The 13443-nt window shown below is 39.2% G+C and overlaps 1 protein-coding gene across 4 annotated transcripts in view; it reads right to left on the bottom strand.

Annotated features, from left to right (window-relative positions):
* Window positions 1-2903: 2903 nt before the first annotated feature.
* Window positions 2904-13443, bottom strand: part of STK32B (serine/threonine kinase 32B) — a 163349-nt gene continuing 152809 nt past the window's right edge. For all 4 annotated transcript variants that reach the window (XM_074541751.1, XM_074541750.1, XM_074541752.1 and 1 more), the window contains one exon: window positions 2904-8028. In XM_074541751.1, coding sequence (XP_074397852.1) covers window positions 7890-8028 — 139 coding nt within the window. In that variant the 3' untranslated portion in view covers window positions 2904-7889. The remainder of the gene's footprint in view (window positions 8029-13443) is intronic.

Genomic DNA, 13443 nt, shown 5'->3' on the forward strand with positions numbered 1-13443 from the left:
AGCTTTGCTGTGCATTCAGCTGCTGTGCATACCCACACTTAAAAACAAAACAAAACAAAAAGCTTTAAGTCCCTTTTCTCCAAGACCTTACAGTATTATGGAACAGGATAGTGAGGATAGTGTGAAGTATTAGCAATTTCATGCATCTTAAATATGATAATGCAGCCTCATATCAATAACTTCCAGTTTACAGGGCAATTGCAAAATGTCAGCATAATTCACACAGAAGATTTTCCCAGAGAGGGACAGCACAATGTCTGAGAGACACAGAAATCTTCATTTGTGTGGGAAAACTGAAAATACTGTGAGGGGAAAACAGAGAAATATGTTTGTGGTGTGTGTTGCCAGGGGAATATTTGTTTTTATAGAGGAGACAAATTACAGTGAGGGTAATATGAAGCAATGAAGGATCCAGAAAAGGCTTATTGTCTGCACCTATTAGTCTTCCAAATTAAAACAAAAAGTGGAATAAAAGACTGTTAATATGATATGGTATTATTTTTAAAATACAGTTCCTACAATTTGACCTGTAGGATTCAATATTGCTGCTACAAGCTTTAGCAGATACTTTATCTTGAAGAAAATAATGAGAAGAAGGTAATGAAAGTTAGTGCTGTGGTCTGAGAGTACACTGTCAGTCACATATATTTTCTCTGATTTCTCTGCCCACACTGTGTGCTTATGCCTCCCATTTGCAAAAAAGAAAGAAGCTATGACACTTACTTAAATAGCTGTGCCTATAAGCTGGGGAAAACCTTTCAGAAATCTCTTTAAAATATATGCTGAAAAATATATGCTGAAAGACAAGCAGCCTTATTTTTATTTTACTGGCTGGTCAGTATTAATGCGTACCTCTGAAAAATGTAACATTAAGCTCAACACTGAAGAAAGAGGAGTTGAAGAAAGAGGAGTTGAAGAAAGAGGAGTTCTGGCTACAGGAAACACTTTGAAACACTCTGGTGGACTTGGTGGGGCATCAGAAGACTCTAAGCATTTCCAAGACCTTTAATTCCTGGAGTTTGTGACTCTGCAGTAGCAGAGTAGGTGGGAGCCCAGGTATTTTGGATGACAGGCCATGGCTGAGGTGAGGATGTGTCTGGGAGTGTAGTTTGGCTGGGCTTTGGAAGGGCAGGAATTGTGTGTGTCAGTCAGAATGCTGTTGATCAGGGATGGATTTCTGTGCTGCAGTGCTCACATGCAGAGGTTTGTCTGCACAAACATGCAGGGGTTTGTTTCTGTGCACAAACATGCAGAGGTTTGTTTCTGTGCACAAACATGCAAGGGTTTGTTTCTCTCACAAACATGCAGAGGTTTGTTTCTGTGCACAAACATGCAGAGGTTTTCACCCCACACCTGGAGCAGTGACAGACTCTGGGGATGGCAGGATTTAGGGGTCTTTTAGATTTAGAACCACAGAGGGTCCTGACAAGGGGGTGCAGAAGCAGCAAGCCAGCTCTGTGGCAGCTCTCATTATGTTTACATACTTCGTGTCAGCTCTCCACATCTGCCTTCAGCTGGATTCTGTGGATGCAGTGATCCTCTGCTCAGCAGAAGGAGCCTGGTGTGCTCCTGCTGCCCTGAGGATGAGGCACAGGTTACAGCTGCTGGTGTCACTGCAGCAGGCTCTGCCAGCCCTTGCTGTACTCTCCAAGATTGTAATGCCTGAGGGTTTGGATGTAAATCGGAAATTTATGGCTTTAAAGGAGATATTGAATATAACTAAATGTAGAAAATAATCCATAAATCTGCATTATATGAGTGCCTGTTACATTTGTTAAGCTGATTTCACTGTTGCCTGCTGCCCTGAACACTTTTTCTAGTTTATCTCTGGTTTCAAGGTATATCTCACAAAGCTGGTTCCAATTGTAAATTCATTGCAGCAGTGTCTTGTGATGGTGTTTGCAGGGGTCTTAGTATGAGGGAAGAGACAAGGATCTGACTCCATGTTTCAGAAGGCTTGATTTATTATTTTATGATGTTTATATATTATATTAAAACTATATATTATATTAAAATTATCCTAAAAGAATAGAAGAAAGGATTCAATCAGAAGGCTAGCAAGGAATAGCAAAAGAAAGAATGATAACAATGGCTCTGTCTCGGACAGAGAGTCCAAACCAGCTCACTGTGATTGGCCATTAATTACAAACATCCAAAATGGGCCAATCACAGATCCACCTGTTGCATTCCACAGCAGCAGATAACCATTGTTTACATTTTGCTCCTGAGGCCTCTCAGCTTCTCAGGAGTAAAAATCCTAAGGAAATGATTTCTCATAAAAGATGGCTGTGACAGTGTCTGACTTACCTTAATGTGTGGATAAACCATTTATTATTATAGGACTCAGGACTTGGAGCAGACTTAGAACATTCTCTCATTACTAACTAACACAACAAAATTGCCTCAATACATTTGCACAGAGGCTGGAGAATATTATAGTCACGACAAAACACGACTTTTCTGTGTAGAAAAGTCATAATTAAATTGTATAGTACTCTTCCAAGAGGGATTTTTCAAGTACAAAATTATCACTGTGAGAAAATTCCAGGGCTGTATTATAGCACACATCAAAACAATGGATAGTAAGAAACAAAAATTCTCAAGAGCACTAGTTCCAACATAGTTTTGCCCATGAAAGTGTCTGTGGCTAAATCTAATTCCATTTAAAGGACACTGGTTTTACATAACTGTATGTTCTTGGCATACATTTTAGAAGGACTTGCATTTTATGATTGTTCTCAGTTGTGTTTCCTTTAATGGATATAGAAAGTTACAGTAGTTTTTATGCCTGCTTTGTTGTTTTTAATAGACTTAAAGAAACCCACAAACATGGAAGAGCAAAGCTCTCTGCCCTATATTACAATTTTTATTCTTTGGAATGACTCACAAGGACAGTTAGGCAATATTGTAAAAAAATTTGTTTAATTGATTAGATACATTGCTCCTTTCCAATTAAAAAGGACAAAAAAGGGAGGTTGTGACTCTGAGTCAATTTCATTGATGTATGGAGCATAGCTAATATCAGTCATTATTGAGGTCCTGATTGTAGCATGTGTTTTCTCACAAACAAGATTATAGGAAGCTCATTTGCATCACTAAATGAAGGCTAAAAATACCAAAACATTTTTCCCTGCTGGCCAGAGCATAGCTGATTCAATCACTAAAATACAGATAAACAAAAGTAACTACTCTGATGAAGGCTGAGATGATGAAGCACAGTGTGCATGAGAAACCAGTCATTGAGCTGGTAGCATGCTCTCCAGGAGAAGAACCACAAAGCTCCTCTTTAAAAATCACATCAGTCTATCATGGAAGTTCTTGTGTGGCAGCAGAAGGATCTCTAAAAGCTTTACATTATCCCTCATTCAAAATTCATCACTGACATGTTGGTATCATGTGCTAAGGGACTGAACTGCAATGGATGTGTAAGAAAAAACAACTCCTGCTGTCCCCAGCAAGACTGATAGCAGCTGCAGCAAGCGGTATAAGTTGTTGTTTGTCCCTTTTGCTGCACTGGAAGGGAGAATCTGAGCAGCCCAACATTGCTGACAGGGGAGTTTTTCCTTCCTTTGCTTCTTATTTAGAGTCTGCATAGATGGACTCACTTCTTCATGGATGAAATATGGGTCAAATAAGGAAATAATGGAGATCACTTGCAGGGCAGTGGTTTGTTCCAGATTTCCTCTTGGGTCCAGTGCTAGAGCAGTGAAGCTACCAGAGACAGCCTATTAGATCTGTAGCTTTTTTTATTAATGCACTTTCAGTATCTCCTTGCTTTCCAGCTCCCACCAAAACTGTAAATGTTCCTGCCCAAAACCTCTAAGCTTCTCCTGTGCTGGCATCCATGTTTTTAGTAGCAGAAGTATTGGCACACCTATCCATGTGGAAAACAGAAGAATGCTTTGGGTCTAATTCAGCCTACTTCAGCTTCCCAGTACACCCCATGACAGCACTATTTAGCTTTAGTTTGAACAGTCAGAAATAAGTTTGAAATTGTGATCACATGTTCCTATAAGCAGAAAACATCTCAATGACTGGAAAGGATGGATCAGTGCCTATTATTTCCTCTATAATGTACTTTGCTGTTATTTTAAATAATGTGCCAAGACGTACAACTAACCCTCCTATTCCCCCAGATTTACAGGAAAATCTTCTAGAAATATTACATTAATCATTTTTGTCAAGACTACAGATGAAAGGAGCCATTTGTACTTTATGACAGTTGGTAATTAAATATTAACAGTACTGTGCCAATATTTAATACACAAGATAGAAGTAGCAAATGGAACAGAAGGTAAATCTGGCAGAGTTTAAACGTGGAGTGATGCTGTGGGAATGTGCATGTGGGATCAGAACTGCAACACCACAGAGCAAGAGGCACTGCAATAAACTGTGGCAGCAGCAAACTGCTTTTCCAGCTGTGTTAGACTTCTTTACCTCTTCCCTGGAGCAGAAAGGAGAAAAATATTTTTATCTTTTAGATGACTTAGAGAAACCAGGTGAGATTTTGGGAGTCAAGATCATTGTCCACTTTTGCAAGGCAAGAAAGCTGTATAGAATAAATGAGTCCCAAAGAGTTTCTTCTGGATTTATGACTGCCCTGCTTTCCTTTTGTCCTCCATCTTGCTGAGTTTATTGTAAAAACCTTCTATGTCTTATTTAGGACTTCCCTGTTTTCATTTCTGCTGGAACACCAGATGAGAGTATGTTTGTGTATTTTCTAGTCACTCTAATACCACTTTTGCACTTAAAGATGAGAACTGTTTAATGTCTCTTACTCCCATTGAATAGATCAGAAATGATCCCATTTTTTCATAAGGATTAGACTGCAGCTTGACAAATTGCCTGTGTCATCACAAACCAGATTCATCTGACTAAATGTCAGTGCACAATGTGCATGTCCACATCTGAGCTGTGTGCACTGATGTTTACTCCATGGAGGCAGAGCTACAGGGAGAACCATCTGCTAAAACAGACAATCAAGACAAGGAAAGTGCATCACATCCTAAAAGATTTTTTTTTCCCTTTTTCATCTCTACTTTTGTGCCCAGATCTGGATAATTCATTTTTCTTTTGTCTAAAGTAGGAGAAACAAGTCTAAACCAAGCATTTATCTCCGGCATGTTCCCGGGCTTTGCGACTTTCCTTGTTGCATGTGTTCTGTCCCCAAAAATCATATTCTATTAAAAATAACCTCTCAGTTATCTTCTACACCATTATCAGAGCTTCCCATGGCAAGACAGATCCTTACAGCTAGGCTGGTTGAAAGGAAAGATGAAATAAGAGTGTGGGTGTTCCAGAGAGATGAGGGTCCATCCCTAGAAGCATCAGGGCCATATTGGATGGGGCTCTGAGCAAGCTGATCTAGGTGAAGGTGTCCCTGCTCATGGCAGGGGAGTTGGAGTGGGTGACCTTTAAATGGCTCTTCCAACCCCAACCATTCCCTGATTCTTTGATTCAATATTGGGTCTCCATGGTATAACTGAGAGAATTCACTGATCTGTGTAATAAGTTGACACAGATAATTATATGCAGCATAAGGTAGAGCTTCAGTCAGTGGAAGTGCCATGGACTATGGATAAAGCTGATTGGTGCTATGATTTCATTTTTTTGCAAGTAGTACAGTTTGGGAAATGATTGTGTGGCAACAAGCGTGAAATTAAAGTGCCTGAGTGAGCTTGCATTCATGCACAATGCTCTGTGCAAATATATTTAAGTAGATGCAATCTATTGAATAGCCAATCTCCTCTCAAAACCAGCTCAGTAAAGCACTGGCAAATACACCCAGCAAGAGACAGATCAGGCTGCAAATATTTGGTAGAATCATGCTGCTAATTACATTCTATCTGCAGTAAACTCCTCTGATTTTTAATGCAGTCACTGATGATCTTGCACTATGTAGCTCTTTCATTTCACCACTTCCCATCCTATAAATCCAGGCTTCTTGGGAGCTATGTGTGCATTGGCTGACAGTGCAGCTGGACAGGAGAGGCTCTGCTGACCTGACATCCACATGAGAAACATCTGGGGAAGTTCCATCTCAGATTTTCTCTCACCTGTTCCAGTGGTCTACAGGCTCAACACTGAGAAAAAGGCAGTAAGTGCTCTCATGGAACACATCTTCTGGTGTTGTATCATCCAAAAAGCATCTGATTTGGGTGCTAAAATATGTACCGAAATGCAGCAAGGCTGTAAGGTGAGGGCATTTACTTCAAAAATGCCTTTCCAGCCTCAGTTAAGGTGCTAGCACTGTGGCATCGTATGTGGTTGATGTATAAAATCACCCAGAGCAGCTCTTCTTGCTCAAAATAAAGATTTTCTTTCAGATCCAGATCAAGGTCCAAGATCACCATGCATTTTGATTGGAACAGAACAATAGGTGTTTCCAGAAATAATCTGAAATCTTAGCTAGTTTGGTCCTTTCCAAGGGAAACAAATATCAAGTAAAAAAAAAAAAAATAAAGAAAGGATGGATGGGAAATAGTTTATTCTGGGTGATGAAATTTATCCTCTTATGACCAGAAAAATTTTGCTCCTTTGTTTGATTGTATGATTATTTCAGTCTGTGACCAAATTAAGAAAGAAGACCAACACCATACTTGTGACAGACATAAAATCTTTACCTTTGTACATTTGTAAACTGTTTGTTGTTGATGATATGGAACACTGTATCATTTCATGGAGTGATAAAAATCTGTATTTGTGAAAAAATTGTGACCGAAATTACATATAACAAAAACCAAAATTTACAATAGATTCAATTACAAAGAACTTTTTTTTTAAAAGAATGGAAATGATGCTGTAAAAATAGATTATTTCAAATAAAATGTTTCTCACTTCCAAAAACCTAACCTAATTGTTTTAAAAAGTTGAAATGAAATTTGCTTACAGGTGGTAACCTTTCAAAACAAAAGCACAATGGGACGGAATAAACATGCATTTATTATCAAAATGTGGATGTACAAGTTGTAAAATATCATAAATATTTGGAATTTTGGGTGCTGTTTAAAATAAAAGGATTTCATGTCAGCAATATTTTGACTAAAGTAGGTTTCTTTCTATTCAAGATAGTTGCATCCAGAATAGATCAATGAAAACAGAGACACATGTAACTTTTTAACATTTCATAACACCTAGCTATGGATCTGAGCAAATTCTTAATGTTTTTAGCTCTCCTTACTAAGCTGCTTTTCAGCTCTGGCTCAGTCAGCCTATTGTTACAAATAGAAAGGTGTTTCTGATCCTGCATCCACTAAAGTCACTAGCAAAACTTTGACTTGGCCAGGGTCACACCTTTTATTACAAAGCAGAACACAGGATGTTAAAGAACAATGTGAATACACTTACACTGCAACTTTTTCAATGAGTTTCAGGTATTTAAATGAAATTATTCAGTGTTTGGCCTGTTTGACACTACATTAATGTATTTACATCATGTACATCTGTTATAAACTCAACAGCAGATGCTTAGAGACAACTGTGTCCAGCAGTTTCACAAAATTTCAAACTGGACCATTTTAATTAACAGAGAGATTGGGGTAATATTAAAGCCTTCAAGATAAAGCTGGCTCCAGTTGTCTCTTGCAAATATCCAGGAATGTGGCAATCTTTGAGAGGCTGCCTAATGAATTGCTTCAAGTTTTCTTCCAGGATTTTGAAAACAAAAGTCACACTTACTTAAAAAACTGCATTTTGCTGCTGATGGTCATTTTTCCAGTGGCAGAGTCAAGAGCAGAGTTGTAGGTGAAGAACCTCAGCCTTTGTGCTGTGTGGGTTTGTCCTTGGCCAGGGATGCTGTTTTGGGCGGGCCAGGATGGATGCAGGGATGCAGAGGAAGGGGTGCAGGGAGGATCCCCCCTCCCTGCCTGTGTGGGAGCAGGGTGGGCTCACTAGCTGCTGCAGCCCCTGGTGCATCCCTGTCCCAGCAAATTGTTGTTCCTCCCGTCTTGGAGCTTCTCGTGGCTCTGGAGGGACGCTCTGCTGTCAATGCTGGAAGTCTGCCCACTTTGATCCTGCTGTCTTCTTAACCTGCCAGAGGTTAAAAACATGGACAGAGCTGTCATGTGCAGGTAGCTGTACTGCAAGGACAGCTGCTGCCTGCCCTGTGGATAGCCACAACCTCCTGGTATAAAACATTCCTGCATCATTTCACCTGTATTCAATGCTTGAGCTTTACAGCTGCCATTTCCTCTAAACACTGATGATTGCTTCCCCCTAAATACGTGCAATTAGGTCTTGGACAAATCCTGCTGCCCTTAATGCCTGCCATAAAGAGCCAGCAGAGAATTGTGCTGGCTTTAGCACCTCTGCTCAGGCTGCAACTTGGTAAAACCTCCAGCTAGCTGGAGGCTGATGGAAGCTGCTGACTGGGCACACAACAGCTGCTCCCCTCTGTTGTCCTACAAAATGATCAGTGACCTTCATCAGTAAAGGAGAAAAAAAGGATGAGATGAAAGTATTTTCAGTATTCCTCTTGTTATTACTTCATTTATCCAAACCTCATGACTGGCGTCAAGGAACATCAACAACAAAATCCTATGCTCCAAGACTACAAAGTTCTCTTCTTTTTACATAATTTTCTGGAGAACAGCAGCAGTCCTAGAATCACCTGCAGTCCCCACCAACTCTGTTATCAAAGAGCTTCTCAGCATTTCTGCTCAATGGCAATCTCTGTGATTTTACTATGATTCATGTCATATTCAGTATTTTCTTCCAAACACTGTGTAAAGATGTAACTTTCAGAAAAGATGTAAAGATTCATGGGGAAGCTATGCTATGTGGTGGAAAACTTTTTATTTTTGGAAACAGGAACAGCTACTTTTTTGAAGGATTTTTTTCTCTGTATTTTTTTTTTTCCTCAAAATGGGAAATAGTATTCCTCAAAAAGGCACCAAGACTTGGAACCAGAGACATTATGGAAGAGCTCTTTGCTACAGCAATTATAAAAGGTATATATGCTATACCCCAAAAAAAAACCAACTTTGCAAGTAATGTAGAATACCTAAGAAATAGTCATTAGTGGAAAAGCATGCAAAAATCAAATTAAAAGGGTCAATTTCAAAGCCTTAAACAATATGTTTACTGAACACTCAGAAGAGAATGTGATGGGACATGAAAATACTGTAATTAAACAGATGAATAGGGGAGGCTATTAAAGCAAAAAAAAATTAAAAAAGGAACACTGTGTAAAAGGGCAGACACATTAAATAAAAAGCTGCAAGGCAGACTGAAAACAGCAAATTAGAGGCACAAATTACCAAAAGAATTTTTGGTGCAGTTTTCTAAGTGCAGCAGAAATTCAATGGATACCATTGAATCTATAGGTCAGTGTATGAGTGAATTATTAGAGAACAGCACAGAAAATATGAGTCTCCAGCTGAAAAGCCAATTAATTATCTTCACCAATGTTCATGACAAACGAGCTGAGGAAGATTCCTTTCCTTAAGAGAAATTTGTCCATTGTCTCCAGTTAAAATAACAGTGAAACAGCTTTAAAACCAGTTGCTTAAATTAATGTTGACAAAGCATCAAGACAATGGATTTTCACCCTAAGCACTTTAAGAAAATTGTAATTTTTGCACAGCTGAATGGAGAGTGTAGCTCTTCAAAGTGTCTTAGCATCCATGGAACACAGCATATGTGATGATGTTGGTAGTTTGCTGGTTTGGGGTGTTTTTTATTTGCTTGTTGGTTTGGGGTTTTTTTAACAATATCTTCAAAAAAGATCCAAGAGACTACCAGGAGAGCAATAGACTTCAACTTGAGACTTGAAACATCTCAGGATCTGAGCTACTGGTACAAGAATAATGACTTGTAGGCATCAAGAGAAAAGACTGCAGTGCTTGGAAACTCATGTTGCAAAGTGTGGGTGGCAAACCTTGCAAACTGCTGAACAGTGCAGTGAGAAAAACTTTGGGTCCATAGAGATCTGAGGAATCATTGTATTGGGCTAAGACATATAAGTGCTTTCTTCCTGGAATTGTCTATTTCTTTTGTTTGTAAAATGCTGAAAAAGAAGGCATTTACTGCACTGCTCAATTTAAAAGGAAAATAAGAATTCTCTCAACATGAAGCAAGAAAACACCAATTTAATTTTTTTTTTTTTTTGAGAACCACTCGAACTGGCACAAAGGCAGAATGCATGTAAGGAGGACAGTGGAAAAAGGAGAGAAATAAAGCCCACGCTGAGTTCAAAGGATACCTCTGGCCAGCTTCAATTTTTTCACTCTCTACAGACGTGGTTAATAATACTGATTTATTTCCATTATTTTCTTTTATCCTGGTCCTACTCCCAGGTCTACTATTGAAACAGAATATGAGAATTTGGAAGTCTTAAAGAAATATATAGTTTTAGCAATGCTTCACTATATTCTCTTTTCAGACACTTTTTCTGTATCTAGATTCACTATGCATATTTCAAACTATCAAAGTAAGCAATGGGTTATTAACCTGATGATGAGGTAAAAAATAACTGCTATTTAACTCTTTGATAATTTATTAATGACTGTATATAGTTATTAAAATTACATTAAGGATTTCACTCTAGGGGTTTATTTATTACAGGCATACCAAAACCTGCTCACCAGGGTACCCTTGGGGCTGGGAAACTGGACTAAGAACCAGGAGATGCTGATTCTGTTTCCACGTCTGTCGCCCTTTGGACAAACTGCAGCACATTTCTGTGTCTCAGCTTCTCTCATCAGATGCCAAGCAGCTGCTGTCAAGAATGATGGAAGCTGAGAACTTTGTGTCTCTAAGTGCTGCTCTGTGTCCCACAGGCCTGAGTGAAACAAGGAATTACAGTCTGGTGTCTGTGATAACTAGAAAAGAAGGTGGCATGTATAATCAACCAAAATGTAATTATGCTGCATGTATAATTATGCCTGTATGCATTATTGAATATGTAAAAATACAAAAGTAAAGAGAACAGACTGGCTTAAAACTAGCATGGAAAATAAAATATTAAACAGAAAAAGACTGCGACAACCATGGCAGGACAGAAAGAAAATCACAAACATTTAATGAAAGACAGTAGAAAACTTGGGACCAGCAGGGAATTGCTTTCAGCTCAGCTTTGTTCTCTAGATGAAGAAGAATTTTGAAGTTTGTCTTTAGGCTGCGTAGTAGGATAAATTCAATGACAAAGAATGAAAAGTTGCAGATTCAACATAACTGTCAAAATTTCAGATTTCCTAAGAATAAGCCCTCCTCCCAACAGCACTGCAGTTTCTGAAAAAATAAAATAAAGCAATTGGCTTGTATTTCTCTTTACCTCAAAACTGCAGACTCAGGTCAAGACACAAAGAAATATGTGTGCACAGTCTCTTCAGTCAAAATATTGGACTGTTACAGAAGTGAAATTTCTCTCTTTTTGGTGCATTCTTGGTTCCTTGATGTCAAACCCAGAGCACTTTTCTGTCAGATGTTCTAAGCTTTTAAAAAATGTGAGTACCTTGACATGTTTCCTGTAATCATGGCAAAATAAATGCAGTCTGGGCATTCTGTTCAAAAATGACACAGTGCAATAAATCATTTGTAGGAAGCTGCTCTCCAGTGAATGACTTATCTTGCCTTTAAGCTGGTGCAGCTACAGCCTGTGGTAACTTTATAAGGGCCCAGGGAGAATGGATGGATTGATGTGGTGGATCTGAAGCAGGTACCTGTTCCTGTGCTGAGCACTGTTGGCTAAGAATAAATAATAAAATGGCCAGCTATGGATGAAAAAGTGAACAAGTGGTTCTAGTGGATATAGTCATATGGAATAAAAAAAATCCTGCAGGGAAAAGAGGGTGAAAATTAATTTGAACAGTGTCTGTTGCATTTATTCCATGACAGTTCTGTACAAATACATGAAGAGTCTCAGAGGCAATTATGCTGGGAACTAAGAGTGGTTCTGCTGAACCAACAAAGAGTTTTCCTTCTCTTCACCATTGATCCATGCAGTATTGACAGTGTGTGACACTGAGCATTGCAGACTCCTCTCCAGCAGCGAGGAGGAAAGAGGCTTTTCCGGCCACTACAGGAATGCATCAACAACAGTAACTGAACCTCCAGTCAAATCTTTGTTTTGTCAGTATTTCTGACAGAGAGAAAGAGCTGTGTGAGCCATAACTTGGTTTTCGAGGTTCTTATTTTCTCAATACTCTGATACTATAATAGCATTCCTGCAGCATTGATTTCTGATACTGGACCTTGAATCTGATATCAGTCAGTGGAAGGGAATTCAGTGGAGAGGGGGAAATACTGGGTCCAAACCCACTACAGCAGTAGAGAGCATTGGCATCAGGCTTTGCAAAATGTACTTGCTGTGTTTGAGAGCCATGTGGAGGCTGCTACACTGCCTGGGGTGCGGTACCGCCTTTGGGCAGCTGATGCATTCCTGAGGGAGTCCTGCCAGGCTGCACCTTTCAGGGTGAAACTGAAGCCTCAGAAATGCCAGGAGTTGTTTCAAACTGTGGTCCTGCTCTCTGCAGCCATAAGAGGACAAAAGAAACTTTCTACTGACAAAAGAGAACTCAAGCCAGCAGAGCTGCCCCTCCCCTGAGACTCCCACACTCATCACCTCCTAAAGGAAACTCTTTTTGTTATGAAAAATCGGCAAGTGAGTTTGCCAAAGTTGCAAATCAAGTGTCCTGAGTGTGGAGGAAACTGAACAGTCTGAGTGGGCAGTGGAATTGCTTTGCCATTTCTAGACTTAGCATTTTACCTTGGCTTCTTGATATTTCACTTTGCTGGAGAAAACAGATGCTTTTGCTTTTGGTCTGGGGAAAAGAAGAGCTTAGTAAAATGAATTATAGAAACTAGTTTTATTGTAGGAAACAAAAGCCTATTTATGAAAACTTTTACATCCCTTGGGATAAGTCCCGAGAAATAAATAAATCTGTGGAATATTTATCTCAGTTATTTTTCTCAAGGGATGGGGACTGAGATTTGAATAGATGAGGCATGTGTATGTTAGCTTTTTGAAATTCATGAGTCCTGGAGGACAGTTTGCTAAATAATCAGAAACCCATTTCAGCTGTATGATTTAGCAGCAATACAGAAGTAATGATGGTGGCTTGTGCAGATGGCCTTGCTGTAAAGCTAATTCTGAACATGTCAGAATCAGAGGGGAAAAAATGACTGATCTGGCATGGGGATGACTGTTCTCAGGAAAGAACTACATGTCTCTGACCATGTCATGTGTTTTGGCTACTGGACCACAGATGCAAAGTCACAAGGGGATTTTTAAAAAGGAGTAAATTTCCTAATGGCCAAATCCCATATTTTTAGAATTAGCTGGCAACTAACATAGCACTAGATACTTTTCATTCTCAATATAAAAATCTAGCAATGACATTTTGTGAAGGACTTAAAAGAAGCTGGAAAGGGACAGAGATAGGCACTACTTTTTATATCCCAGCCACAGAAAATAGAAACCTGGAAGTTATGCCATATAACAAA

Source organism: Zonotrichia albicollis, chromosome 5 (assembly GCF_047830755.1).
Source record: "Zonotrichia albicollis isolate bZonAlb1 chromosome 5, bZonAlb1.hap1, whole genome shotgun sequence".
In the NCBI taxonomy this organism is placed as follows: Eukaryota; Metazoa; Chordata; class Aves; order Passeriformes; family Passerellidae; genus Zonotrichia; species Zonotrichia albicollis.